This window comes from Vitis riparia, chromosome 7 (genome assembly GCF_004353265.1).
Source record: "Vitis riparia cultivar Riparia Gloire de Montpellier isolate 1030 chromosome 7, EGFV_Vit.rip_1.0, whole genome shotgun sequence".
Taxonomy (NCBI): Eukaryota; Viridiplantae; Streptophyta; class Magnoliopsida; order Vitales; family Vitaceae; genus Vitis; species Vitis riparia.
The window spans coordinates 15,434,876-15,449,409 of record NC_048437.1 but is presented as its reverse complement, the minus strand read 5'-3'; the positions used below and the strand labels follow the sequence as shown (position 1 = coordinate 15,449,409).

At 33.9% G+C, this 14,534-nt stretch overlaps 1 protein-coding gene across 1 annotated transcript; it reads right to left on the bottom strand.

The window, feature by feature from the left end:
- Positions 1 to 427: 427 nt before the first annotated feature.
- LOC117918601 (peptidyl-prolyl cis-trans isomerase FKBP62-like) lies at positions 428 to 5,344 on the bottom strand. The gene is made up of 13 exons (XM_034835361.1): positions 5,030 to 5,344; positions 4,826 to 4,912; positions 3,016 to 3,276; positions 2,849 to 2,923; positions 2,671 to 2,751; positions 2,352 to 2,546; positions 2,166 to 2,258; positions 1,897 to 2,072; positions 1,676 to 1,798; positions 1,437 to 1,583; positions 1,222 to 1,349; positions 951 to 1,071; positions 428 to 762 (listed from the first exon to the last, which is right to left on the bottom strand). The coding sequence occupies exons 1-13, from the start codon at positions 5,208 to 5,210 to the stop codon at positions 715 to 717; spliced, it is 1,716 nt and encodes a 571-aa protein (XP_034691252.1). The 5' UTR covers positions 5,211 to 5,344; the 3' UTR covers positions 428 to 714.
- Between the last annotated feature and the right edge of the window lie 9,190 nt (positions 5,345 to 14,534).

Here is a 14,534-nt window from a genome sequence, read left to right as displayed (position 1 = left end):
ATGTGGGTTGGAATTTTCCAATACAACTGATGACATACGAGCACATCACATGTAAATTTTTTATATGATGTGCACAAACCACACTCAGATCATGCCTTGCGCCCAGGCACCTCCAACCAATGCAACAATATTATGAGGTATTGACGTCCTACGAGAAGAATGTGTGATCGGTGAATCAACTGGCAGGAAGGATGATGCGGAGGGGCTTCAAAAAACCTCCCTCCCCGAGTACCATCCCTACGTATGCATAACTCAAAAACTATGAACAATGATCAAAGTGAGAACACATTCCAATATTCCTCTTGATCCCACGAAAAAACACTATTCTGAACAACGGACCCGCTGCTCTCACTATCTGGCGCAGTCCAAAGGCCAAACGTTTATGAATTTCCAAAGCCTACAACAAAACAAACATTTGCGACTATGATTTTTGAAACAACAGATAGTATTAAGATCTTAAACAGACTTCTCAAGGCATTTCAACATTCAGAATATGTGACAAGTTGAAACACTACTTTCCTTGGCAGTTATAATTTGTTAATGGTAGTTTTAGCAAATAACAAATTATGTCAACAATCCATTATAAACTCTCAATGCCACAGACCCCCAAGTGGTTCCAAAACCAAGAAAAAGAAAAAAGCAGAAGAAAGACAGAAATATTGAGCCTTCATTCTGTATCATCATCACACAACTGAAGTTCATTTTAAACTCCACTTATGCCTTGCTGTCTATGCTCATTGGTTCTGCCTCCTTAGTTGCTTTCTGCATATCACAAACACAAAACCCCATTAGGGCCATTCATTAATAAAAATGTTCATACATATCAATGTTTGAGTTGCTAATTTTATTTTTATTTTCTTACTACCCAATTTTTTATCCTTCTAACAATGCACCACTGTTCTTATATGCAATATAATAACAAATCAAGAATGCATAAATTAGAAACTTACATTGGTCTCGAGTGCCTCTAACTTGTTCATCCTTGCAAACATGTTGCCATAGAATTTGGCCTCTTTCTTATTGTACTCCTTCATTTTTTCCTTTAAAGTTCTATACTCCAGCTTTACATCCCTGTTTTAAACAAACATTAATAGTTATAATTCTTTCCTCAGTTGGGATCTACTACCTTATTAATGGACATGTTGTGATAATTTCAATCATTGTATTGTAAAAGTTCATCACATTGCAAATCAGATCAAGAGGCAAGATATAATCTGATACCTGTTATCAGGGTCAATTTCAAGAGCTTTCTTAATATCAAACTCGGCCAAATCAAGATCTGCCAGATGAATATATGCTTGAGCCCTCCTGTAAAGTGCCTTCACATTCTTACTTTGAATGTCTAGAACCTACATGTGGAGATCCCTTCAAAGTTAAAAGAGGTGCAACATGGATTTTAAGTTTAAAGGTGTTCTCATCATGCTTATGGGAGCTACCTTAGTGCACAGCTTCTCAGCCTCCTTGTAGTCTTTCAATTTCAGCTTGCATGCCGCATTATTGAGGTTGCAAGTAACCTTGAGAGTTTTGGCCTGCTTCTTCTCTTCTTCACCAAAAGAGGAATCATACTCAATGTACTTTGCAGCCTGCATTGCAACCAAAAGAAAGATAAATTGAGGACAGACGAATGGCAGAGACCGCTAATCAATAGATAAGCATATCCCACATATGATGTTACCTTCTCATATCTCTTTGAGGCTCTTGCATATTTACCAGCCTTGAATAGCACATTGCCTTCTTCCTTCTTCTTGCTAGCAGCCTCAATCTTCTCTTCAGTGTTCATATCCCAAGATTCCTTGTCCTGAAAGAATAGGCCAGGTAACACACGTCAACTTAGTTATGAAATATTATAGATATCATGTGGAAAAAGAATATTTAGACGAAACAAATATTACAGACCTTAACGAAGGACTCAAGCTCCACTTCATAGTAGACTGTTGAGTTGGGAGGGACCACAGCCAATTCTTGCGATGACTCAGATGAGCCAAATGCATAATCTGAATGAATAGTGAGAAGGGCTACCTCACCCTTCTTCATTGTCATTACAGCTCTATCAAGCCCATCGATAACTTGCTCTGTCCAGAAAGGGAAAAATTCATTCCTCGAGGTCAAAATAAGAGTACAAACCTAAAAACCTACCATGGGTTGAAAAACTGAATTATAATTACCATCATCAGTCTTAAACTCGAAGAGATCCTCTCCTTCACCATGACCCTTCTTCAGAAACACTGTTCCATCTTGCAATTTTCCAATCAATTTTACTGCCAAATTCCAATCAAAAGAACTTGTCAGATAAGTTGAAACTTTAGGGTTATAGATGACTTCACAACTGAAATGATTCAACTCTTACTAACATTTGACAACAGCTCCTTCATTTGGACGTTCGTATCCCTCTCCTTCCTTTAAAATTTTCTTGATGACCTTTTTGTCATCAGTTACCTCTGTCACAGTCTTCCATGATACCAACTCAAGAGTTATTTCAAGTGTTGCATTTGGTGGAACTGCACCCTCCTCACCAGAGGCTGGTTTGCCTTTCTCCCCAAATCCATCTGCAGGCACCACCAAAAGTTATTAGGGGTATAGAAGAACCAAGAAGCATCATCAATGTTATCACCCTAACAATAGGATTGTTTCAAGTCTAAAAATACATCCATCCATCATAAAACAACTTACATTGTGGCTTCACTGTCAAAATAACCTTTTCTCCTTTCTTCATTGTCTTCACAGCCTTGGCCAGGGCAGGACAGAAATAATCTGTTCACAGAAATATAATATCAAGAGTCCATGTACAGTAAACTACAAACACAAGGCTAAATACTTTTAAGTTTAAAAGAAACAAAGGGATACTGACCCTCTTTGACAGTGAACTCAACACCATCAGATTTTGCAACCAAGGTGCCATCCTCTAGCCGAGCCTCATACTTAACTGCATTCATAGCAACATGGCAATACAATTAGTCACTGGAAAGGACATGATTTATTAACCAAAGGTAGGGAGAACAGAGTCTTGTTCAGTACCAAACACTTCATCAAGGTCCTTGGGGTTCTCCCATTTGTCTCCTTCAGTGACAATCTTCTTGAAAATCCCACCATCCTTGCAGATATCCTTGACACTAGTCCAAGATAGCAGTTCAACATCGAATTGGAGAGTGGCATTGGGAGGAATGGTTGTTGAAGACCCAGATTCACCATAGGCCAATTCAGGAGGAATAGTGAAGATGGCATTTTCACCCTTCTTCATGGTCTTGATTCCTTGGTCCCATCCCTTGATCACTTGCCCTATCATCACAGCATAGGAAGAAGATAAGAGAGTGTTCTGTCTCCAAGGATCCAACAACAGCCAAACCTTTTTAGCAATAAAATCTTTCAAAGAAAATTTATGGTCAATCCAGGAAACATAATATTTTTTTCTTCACTGTAAGTTTAGTTCAAAAAAGTACTAACAAATTATACAAAAAAATGATTTTCTGGTGCTTGATTTACTACATAAAAATACTTACAAAAAATTAAATATAGCTAAAACTAATTAAAAATTTATATAATTTCAAATTATTTCATTTTCATATAAAAAAACAAAAATCAATTTGAAGAAACAAATAGAAATCATTATTAAAATTAAACTAATTTTTTTTTATATCTTGTTACTTTTTATTTTCTTCTGATTTTCATTTTATTTTTCTTTCCCCCACATTTTTCCTCAAGTTTTTTCAAAGAACTAAACATGTAGTTAAAAAAAATGAGTTTTTTTTTCAAAACAAAACAAAAACAAAAATAAAAATAAACATATGGTTAAAAAAAAAAATGCTTACTGCACAGCCATCGTCAAATAAGCTACAAAATAGAAATTGTGACAACTTTTTTTTAGAAAGCATGGATGAATATTATTTGACAAAGTTTTTACTCAAAATTATTTTTTAAAACATTACAAACAAGCCCTTACCCTTTTTTTTCTTTTCAAAAACACTTTTTAGGTTAAAAATTGTACTGTCTACCTTTTTTCTTTTTCTTTTTTTCTGAAAGGAAAAAGGGACCATAAACATGATCAAACAGTTTTCTAAGTTATGTAACCAAAATGGAAAACTCTGGACCAAAGTGGGTACATATCACCACTCAATCCCAGCTCTTAGCAATTTGAAATTCAATCTCAACCACCGAATTAAAACAATAACATCATTCTGCAAGTAACTTTATACCTCTCACTGGCCCAACCAACAACAGTTTCATTTCTTTCGAATCATTTATCTTCCCTATTCTTTTCTACCCAAGTAGGGAGCCAAATAAAGAAATGAGGAGATTTCTTTCGGTCCATTACTCTTTAAGTTTTAAACTAAGTGGAAATGTACCATAACTATCGAAGGAACTATCTTCAATTGTCTGGTAGAAAAACATAACAAGAAGAGAACTCCCCCAGTATGACATAAACCGATCACTCAGCCCCTTTAGTAGCAATTTTTGACCGCCTAAGGATTTTTTTAGACTACAACACGAAATCCAAAACATGATTAACAATTTAAGCGCTTTAAAACAAAAGGCTAAAATTAGAAACAAATTGTTATCGAGTAACAGGTTTTGCTGGAGTTTTTCACATGCACTGTAAACATAGACTTGCTACCATTGATACAGTTCTCTAGTCAAAGGACCACACAAAGTAAGCATATCAAATATATATTTCATAATCGATTTGCGGCATCAATTCAGAACCGGAGAGATCATAATCGGTCAAATGACAACAAAATAATCGAAACCACAAAGTTGAAAAACCAAACAATCAATTAATTAATCAATTAAAATTTTCTATCAAATTTCGTCAACAAAACCCTATGCATACCTTGGCCAAGGGTGAACTTGAACGGAGTCCCCCTATCACGGCTGGAATCGAACTGAGTTCCATCAAGCAAAGTCCCAGTGTAATGAACTGAAAATCAACAAAAAACTCAAAATCAATCCAATAATTGCAGCATAGTAAAAAAGAAAAGAAAAAAAGAAAAAAGAATTGATACAGTTGAGAAATGGGTGATCGGGGGATGAGTACCTTCAACTTCATCGCCATTTTCAGGGGTGTCCCAGCCTTCACCCTCCTTGACAAGCTTCTTCTTCAATCCCTGCTTCCCGATCTCCTTCTCCTCCCCGACCTTGAGGATGGGGCTCTCATCGGGAAGATCCATGTCGTCGTTCATCTCTTCCGCAGCTGGAATGTCAAAATCCTCATCCATTTCTCAAGAAAAAAAGTAAAGGAAATGCCAAGAAACGGAGAGAAAATGCGAGAGTGCGACAGAATCAGAAGGCTATGAGAGAATGCAGCAAATGTTATATCTGGGCGTGGAGGCTCGGGGGTAAGAGAGGGGCTTTTATGTAGAGAAAGCTGAAGGCAGACCTGGTTCTAGAGACTTCCAAGGGTTTAGATTAACACGAAGGGCCAGGATGCTTCCAGAGACTCCTTTTTAATTATAAGATTTATTCATCGCCCATAAGAATGACTGATTGGCTGCCACTTGTATTTCTCTATGTAAATCTTACTTCCTCTTCCCTTTCTTACCCTTTTGGTTTTTTCTATTTCTATTTTTCCTTTTTCTATTTTCACTCATCATTTTATTAAATAATTAGATAATTGGTCATTATTATTGAACGGAAAAATTTTATTTATAGTCTCTTATTTTTATTTTTAGTAAAAAATGATAAAAATAATAGGTAGGGTCATTAGGCTAATTTATAAAAATAAATTATAGAAATTTAGAGATGAGCAATTATCTTAGCTCCTTATCGTAGTTATACTAATCAAGTAATTACAAATGTCTTAAAGTTTTAGGAACCGGAAGATACAAGACTTTTAAAAGATGTTATGTGTCCTATTTCTACTCAACCATCATTAACATGTATTGGAATTCCAATTGTATTTTTGTCTCTCCTTCATATTTCACGAACTATGTTTCAAAGTTCTCTACTACATTTTTCCCAATTGAATAAGATTTATTGTGTCAAGTAAATCTTAATCCTACTCAAGGCACATGAAAAAGGAATGTAATTGATCCTATAAATGTAGGGATGAAGGTACCAATTTTAAACATTTTTACCAAAAATCAAAGAAGCAACACTCAAGCACTAGGACATGTGTCCACTTCCTATCGATTGTCGTGGACACTACAACACATGTCCACCTCTTGTTAATTGTCTTGAACACTATGGCAAGTCTATATCCATTTTTTCAATACCTTTGTTTTTGTATGAGATCTAATTGCTATAATTACTTTTTCTTTAAGGTAACTTTGTTTTTTTCTTGCATATTTTGCTTTGCTTTTCTTGTTTCTTACCTCTTACTCTCTAGGATATATGGTGAACTCTAAGAACTGGATGAGTCCCAAGGATCTAGGTTTGGGGAATTGTAGCAAGTGGACATTAAAATTGTGTAAAATCTAATGCTTGAAATTTAGGGAACATGTTACTAAGATCCTAGGCATAACGAAAACATAAAAATTTTAACTTTTGTCCGATAAGGTGTGTTAGATAACTTTACATGGGGTTTGTGTAATACCTAGTAGTAATGAATTAAATAGCAATAATGATTATCTTAGTACTTAACCATAAATGTGTTTAATTAGAGGCTAAAATTAGTTTAACATTAATTTTGTTTAATTATAAATAAAACCTTTATTAAGGTTAAATTTGATTAGTTAATGGTTTAAGCATGTGTATTAGCTTCTTAGGGGTTAATTAGAATTATGAAAACCTAAGGGACTGATGGGCAATTGCAAACATAAAAACTTACAACTAGAAGTACTAAATTGCAAAAATGGGAAATTGGTCATGCAAGCTAGGTTAGGGGCTCTTTTATAAGGGTTGTTAACCCTCATTTCTAGCCCTGTCTCTACAACAAGCTGTAAAGTTTAAAGAGAGAAAGGGAAGAATCAAGGTAAGAAAAAAGATAAATTTAGTGATTTTGGTAGATTTGGGTTTCAAATGATCTTTTGAAGCAAATTAATGGTAAAGTTTGTTTAAAAGCTGAGTTTAATTAGGTATAAACATGTTTTAGTTATAAATCAAGGTTAATTAAGGTTTTAAATATTTTGATTTAAGTATCTCTTAATGGAAGATTCAACATGCTTGTTTGTTTAGTTTCCTTTAATTGAAAAATAAATAAATTAATGAATCAATTGATTAATTAGGTTTATTTGAATACTTGGAGTTGCAAATGGATTAGGTTTAAGGAAAATTAGAATAAGTAGTGTATGCTAATTAATTGGGAAACATCAGTATGCATAGCAAAGATTGTTCAATTCACCTTAAATTAGATTAGTAAACTTGTAGGCATGATCTTTACTGAATATAAAAATTTAAGTCATCAACATCAAATTGTTAAAATTAACAATAAGAGAAAAATGTCAAGCTTTAATTATGAAATTTTTATGACCGAAAAACCTAAATTATATTGTTTCATTTCAGTTCCTTGTAATAGCTAAGGATGTCCACACAGAAGGATTGCAAAAGAGAAGTTGGTGTAAGGTAGAAAATTTTATACCATTCCATTGTGAATCTTGGTTTCATTTCTTGAAGCAATTATTGAAATTTTCATGTCATTACTATGATTTGATGAAGTATTTGAATGTGCCATGGTGTTCTCGGTTTATTGTTTTAAAATGTTGTAATGATATTTGGATATGTATTGGTATGGGGATTCATAGGTTCAATATTGACGAAATGGTTCATGGTATGGTTGCATTGCAAGAACAATATGGAATAATGATAAATAATATCCAGATAATAGATTGATATGTGGGAAGTGTTTATGTGAAGTTACAGGCACTATCTTTCGATATATTGTTTATGTGGGACCGTGGGTCCTTGGGTGAAAGTCCCTAAAGCCCTTGAGGAAGACACTTTGATGTGGATGTATGGGGTTGGTCTTACACTTGGGTTTTAGTCCCTAAAGACACGGGGTTGGTCCTATCCTTGGGTATGGGTCCTAGAAGACATAGGGTATGACTTACCCTTGGGTGATAGTCCCAAAATAGTTTGATATGAACATTGGTGGGGGCTAGCAGCTTATCAGGTGCGAGATGATGGATGAAGCAAAACAGAGATGAAACCATCAACATGCATACATATTTAACATTATTACATATTTCCTAATGGTTATAAACTGTTTATCATGCATGCTATTATATGTTTAATTCAAGGTTTTTAAGGATATGTATAGGATGGTTATAAACTTTCCTACTGAGTTGTGAACTTAACCTATCACTTTCACCTTTAAATGCAAGTCGGAAGACATTAGTTGAGGTTAATGCTTGAGCATTGCTTTTGTGTTGATTGGATGTTGTTTTGTTCACGTTGAAAGTGTTTTAAGGCTTTTGCCTTTGTATCACACAAAAACTAAATCATTTTTGAAAGAATGATGTAATGTGTGTTTGTTTTTGTACACTTGTAATGTGGGCTACCCTTAATGAACCATGAGGTTTTGGTATGTAAAAAGTAATGTGGTACAAGTTTTCTTTTGTGAAACAACTCATATTTTGTTAATTAATGGTTACAAAGTTTATCATAGGATGTATACTTATTTATAACAGGTTTCTACATCCCCATTTTGCACAAAATCAACTAGAAATTCAACATTTATATTTTTGTTTCCCTAATTTTAGGAGCACTAATTTTGTATTTGAGTATTAATTAGTAAGTCTAAAATTCAAGGTGTGACATTCAGTTTGAATGTTCCTAAACCAAATCTTGTTGTTGTGAAGACCTCAAAAGGCTGGTGAATCTTTTATCTGATGACTTATTCATTCTCTTAGCGCTTGAGGAATGTGAGCTCCTCATTTTTTTCTCTAAGAAAGATAGAGAATGCTTGTGGCTAGGGTATAAACATTAAAAGTATTAGGATAGAGCCCTAAAAAAATGACACGATGAAATAAAATTTTGGATTTTATTATTTATTAATAAAGTTTCAATTCGTTTTTATTTATTTTATTTCCATGCAATATACCTTGTAACTTATATTTTTTGCATTGTACATGACTTAAGTACATTAGAAATTGTACGAAAGATCCAAGTCACAGATTCCTTGAAAATAGATGACTTGTTCACAAAAGGTTCATAGACTTAGGCAACCCATTAGAGGTTGTAGTGCACCACTTCTTAATTAGAAGGATGATTGGTATTGAACATCGAGATGAGTTTCCCATAGTGAGTGTATTAGTTTGTATGGACACATTTAGTCATGATTTCAACAAGCTATTTCATTGTGTTATCTCTCAATCTTGAGAGAATATTGAGCTTGTGCTAAATGTAGCAATGGCTTTGACCTATTGGTGATATCATAAGCTGATCATATATTCCCAATAGATTAGGTTACTATTGATGGAAACTAGTAGCAATAGGTATTCTCAATAGAGGCACCATGATATATTATGAGATTAAGACATAGTATCCCCTTGGGTGATCCTAAGGAAGCGTGTTCATGTAAATTATGGTCATAATAGTTCCTTAAGTGGAACTTGACATAAACTCTTTAAGAGTTAAGACATGCTAGTTGAACATTCAGTAGGAGGATCTATAACTCAAGGATAATAGATGTAGTCTTGAAAGTCTAATAGCTTACACCTTGTTAAACTATGAACTCTAGTTTATAGAGAGACTGAATGTAATGGATAGCAAGTCATGGACCCTGGCATAAAGTGTCTTATTGTTATTTACATTGGATATTAGAGTATAGTTGATTCTTTATAATAAGATGCTGAATCAATTACAAAATTGGATTATGAGAAAGTCAATACTCCTATGGGTCCCAGTGGTCCCCGCCTTGAGCTCATATACCATGATGATATGGGTTATGAGGGTTGGATTAACCCAAGGTTCATTGTGCATAAGAACGTTTTGGAAATTATGCAAGGTTGCATAGGGGTAAGTGAATAAGGTCTTTGGATTGGATTAATTAATTAATTAGTAGGTCTTATTAAGTTAATTAATCAATTAGGACTTGTTTTATACTAGATTAAGTGACCTAAGCCCTTAATGAGCTCAAGTCACTCAAGCTCAATAAGAAACCTATAAATACCCACAAAAGGTTAAGGGTTTCCATAATTTTTCCATAGAATTGTCTTTTACCTCCAAAGAAAAAGAGAGCCACAACCCCCATTCTCTCTTCCTCCCATTGGAAGTTTGTCAAAGTCATGGATTAATTCATTGGGCGAAAGAATTTGGGTCTACAAGACTTCCTATGACAACTATCTTCGTCTTTATCGTGTGGAATAGATTCAGGAACATCTAAATCTTAGGTATTGATTTTGTTAGCACTTTTTGAATTCTTTTATCATTTTAAAAAATTATTTTTCCATTGTACAAAGTATTTAGAAAGCCTTAAGAAGTTTTTACATGTTCTTAACCTATTTTAGGTTTTGGAAATGGAGTGATCCGGGTTTTCCCTACAACTAGTATTAGAGCTCTAGGTTAGTAAGCATGTTCGAACTTCTCTAGGATGTGTTAACTTTGGTTTTGAAGGGTATTTATTTTATCCTATAGCCTTAGGGATAATTATGTGTATGATAATATGATTGTTATATTGTCCATTTTTGGTTTATTTAGTTTGCTCTAAACAGGTTGTAAACCTCATAATAAGAGGTATATGATTTTTCTTGTTCATAAAAATCTAATTTTTATTCATAGAATGGAATGTAAGTTTCGATTTGAAAAGAGCATAGGATTTTGCATTTTGGATGTAAAGTTCTATTTTTTCCCATTCTTTGTACCCTATGGAGAACCTGCAAGCAATCTAAAAAGTCATAAGAGGTTTATGCATAATATACTATTAGAAACTTGGAAACTTAGGAGAAAAATGGTCACTGTAAATGTGAAGAACAACTCTCGAGTTCTGAAATTCTACATGAGCACTTGAGTGGCAAGATTAATGCTTAAGCACCTTAACCGATCAAAGGGTGCATCCAATGCTACGAATGATCGAGCAATGCATCCAACGCTGATGTCATATCCAACACGCCTGAAGTGCATCAAATGACATTCAAAACTTTTAGGTGCTTGAACGCTCATGACGAGTGTTTGGTAGTAAAATGAGTATTTTGAGGTTGTTTTCTATTTACTAACCCTATTTTTGTTGCAAGTAGAATTTGGTATTTTTGGATTTTGGAAATTCAAATATTTAGGTTACCAAATAAGCAATAGGATCCCTAAGGTCATGGGGTTTGTTTTATTTTCTTTTATTATTTCCTTTTTACTCATATTTTATATATGACATGTGTTAGAAAATATTTTTCAAAATGGTCCTCTAGGCTTTCCCTCTTAAGAGAATGAGGAAATCTTTTTGATGGAAAATGAAAGTTTGAGGATGAGGAATATGAAAACAATCTCTCTTTGGCACAAGAGTCCTAATTCAAGTAATAAATAAGGATATTAGAAATTCTTATGATGGATAATTTATTTTAAGATAGTTATCAAAATTATCTCAAAGTCTCTCTTCCAAAATATTAAGTGGGAGAGGGTCATAGGCAAGCCCATAATCTGCAAGATCAAGACCCATATTGATTTTGGGCCTATAAAGATGGGCAACCTTAGGAGTCAAGGGATATATACCATCCTAAAAGGATAAGACTATACATGTTTGTAGTAAGAGTGACCAATCTTAAAAATGGAACTCTTCACTTGATAACATTCATGTTAAGGATCTTGGTTATATACTTGACTTAGAAAGAAGTGGTAGAATCACCTAAAGTGGTTCCACTGCACGTGTTAGGGGCTAAACACAAAGATATATTAATCAATGCTTTAGGATAACCTTTTAAGGTTTAAGACAAGTTGATTAATTAGAGAGGGTCTCTACCCTAGTAATAAGAGTCATAACCTATTTAAAGTAAGCTTGATTCTTATGATATTAGAATACCTTGTATGGATATATGTAGTTTGAGAGCACTACATTTTTTGTTAAACTAATTATCATATTTGCCTTGAGTGATTAGTTTCATTATTAATTCATAAAATATTTGATTTATTGCAAGAGGCATGTCTTATAACCTTACCACCTATATTCTCATTGATAATAAGTTGACAAGACCAAATTATATTGATTGGAAAAGAAACCCAGTCATAATGCTCACAATAAAATAGCTAAAATGGGTAACTTAAGAGCTTGCTCCACCCATTCCCAATGAGTTTTCTATGTAGGAAGAGAAAAATGCTCATTCCTAATAGCAAAGGGCAAATGAGAAGGCTCATTGTATCATACTTGGGTATCTCAATAATGTGTTGCAATAGCAACACATGGACAATGTCACTACCTATGAGATTCTCTAGAGCTTATAGGAGATGTTTAGTGATAAGGGTAGACCAACTAGGCAAGTTGCCTTATAGAGCATCATGAACACTAGGATGATAGAAGAAACTCTTGTTAGAGATCATATGATTCATATGATTGCACTTTTTAACGAGATGAGGATCCTTAAAGCTAAAGCCAATAAAAAAACCTAGGTCGATATGATCCTAGAAACCTTATTAGACTCCTTCAAGCAGTTTAAGCTTAACTATACTATAAATAAGTTAATGATGAACTTGTCAGAGTTGATGAAAGAACCTTCGATGGTTGAGGGGATCCTTAAGGACCCTAAAGGTGTTCATATGGCAGTGAAAGATTCTTAAGGTTCTTCCTCTAATAAGAAAAAGAAGAATTCTTTTAAGAAATCTAAACAAGGAAAAAACAAGGTTGGGAAAGAAAATAGCAAGGGTAAGGACAAGTGTTTCATCTATGCTAAGAAGAGTCACTGGAAAAAGTAATGCCTTGACTACTTAAAGAAAAATGATGGTATGTCTCATTCACTTTTAGTTGAATTGTATTTAGTGGTGGATTCAGGGTGGATAGATTCTAACACCACTAGCCATATTTGTAATTCTTTATAAGGGTTTCAACTAAGGATAAAATTGAATGAGAGAGAGATGTGCTTGACTTTGACATCTGATGCGAGGATAACTATGTAGGTAATGAGAGACATTACCCCAGTATTAGAAAATAACAAACATCTAGAGCTCAAGGATTGTCTTTATGTACCTAAGTCTAGAAAGAATTTGATTTCAGTTTCTAATTTAAATAAATTGGATTATTCAATTTATTTCAATAAAAATGTTTTTATTGGAAACAATATCTTTTGTATTACTCATATTTCTTTATTATCTATTGAAAATAATCATGTCTCACTTATAAGGAAGGTATTTAGCACTAATTAAACTTATCTATGACATTTACACTTAGCTCATATTAATCTAAATATGACCAAAAGTCTGGTTAAGTCTTGGAACACTGCACTTATTAGTTCTAGAAGTCCTTCTAGTATGCGAATCTTGTATAAAAGGTAAAATGACTAAGGGACCTTTTATTTTTAAAAGAGTTTGAGTTAAAGAATGTTTGAAGTTAATGCATACTAATATGTGTGGACCATTTAATGTCCAAGCAAGTAGAGAATATAAGTATTTCATCACCTTCACTGATGATTACTCTAAGTATGGTTATGTTTACCTTAGGAAATTTGTTGTCTTAGATAAATTCAAGGAATTTAAGGCAGAATTGGAGAACCGGTTAGGTAAACGCCTCTAGATACTTCGATTTGATCGAGGTGGAGAATACATGTCTAATTAGTTTGATTTTTTCCTTAAGAAGCACGTGATTATGTTCCAATTGATTACCCTTATTACTCCATAACAAAATGGAGGGGCAAAAATAAGAAATTGAACTCTATTAGACATGGTGAAATCTATGATGAGTTTTCCAGCATTACCTACATCCCTTTAGGGATATGCCTTAGATATTGCTAGATATCTTTTGAACTTAGTTCTATCTAAGTTGATATTTTTGACTCCTATAGAGATGTAGATTGACCTAGTTTACACCATATTCACATATGGGGGTATCTAGTGTTGGTAATCCTAGATTAATAAATTCCTATGTTCTTGTAAGGTGCATGTGTCTGTTCTTAAGGATCTCTAGGTCTAACATCACAAAAATAAATGGATTCAAAAACCATAGAATAATACAAATCTAGAGATTAAAACTCATACATGTGATTTGGATGTTTTCAAATCGAAATCCATTCGATGAAGAGCGTGTTTAAATACTCTAAAGGTATCATACACCTAAAGTCTTTCACTTGATAACTCGAACCATGTTTATGACACTCAAAAGAGTGGACTCTAGAAGGGAGGAAGCTTTGGCTCTCTCTATCTCTATTAGAGATGGAAAATGACTAACCAAAGTCATGGAAACCCTAACCCTATCCCCTAAGGGTATTTATAGGGTTTCCTTACTGGACTTAAGTGACTTAAGCCCACGTAGGCTTCAGTCACTTAATCTAACCCAAAATAGATCCTAATTAATTAATTAACCACATAAGGTTGTCTAATTAATCAATTAACTCAATTTAGAGACTTTGTTCACTATCCTTAGTGCAACCTTATGTAATTACCAAAATGCTTATGCACAAAAGTGAACCCAAAGTCAATTCAACCCTCATAAACCATGTCAACATGGAATATGAGCTCAGAGCAGGGACCAC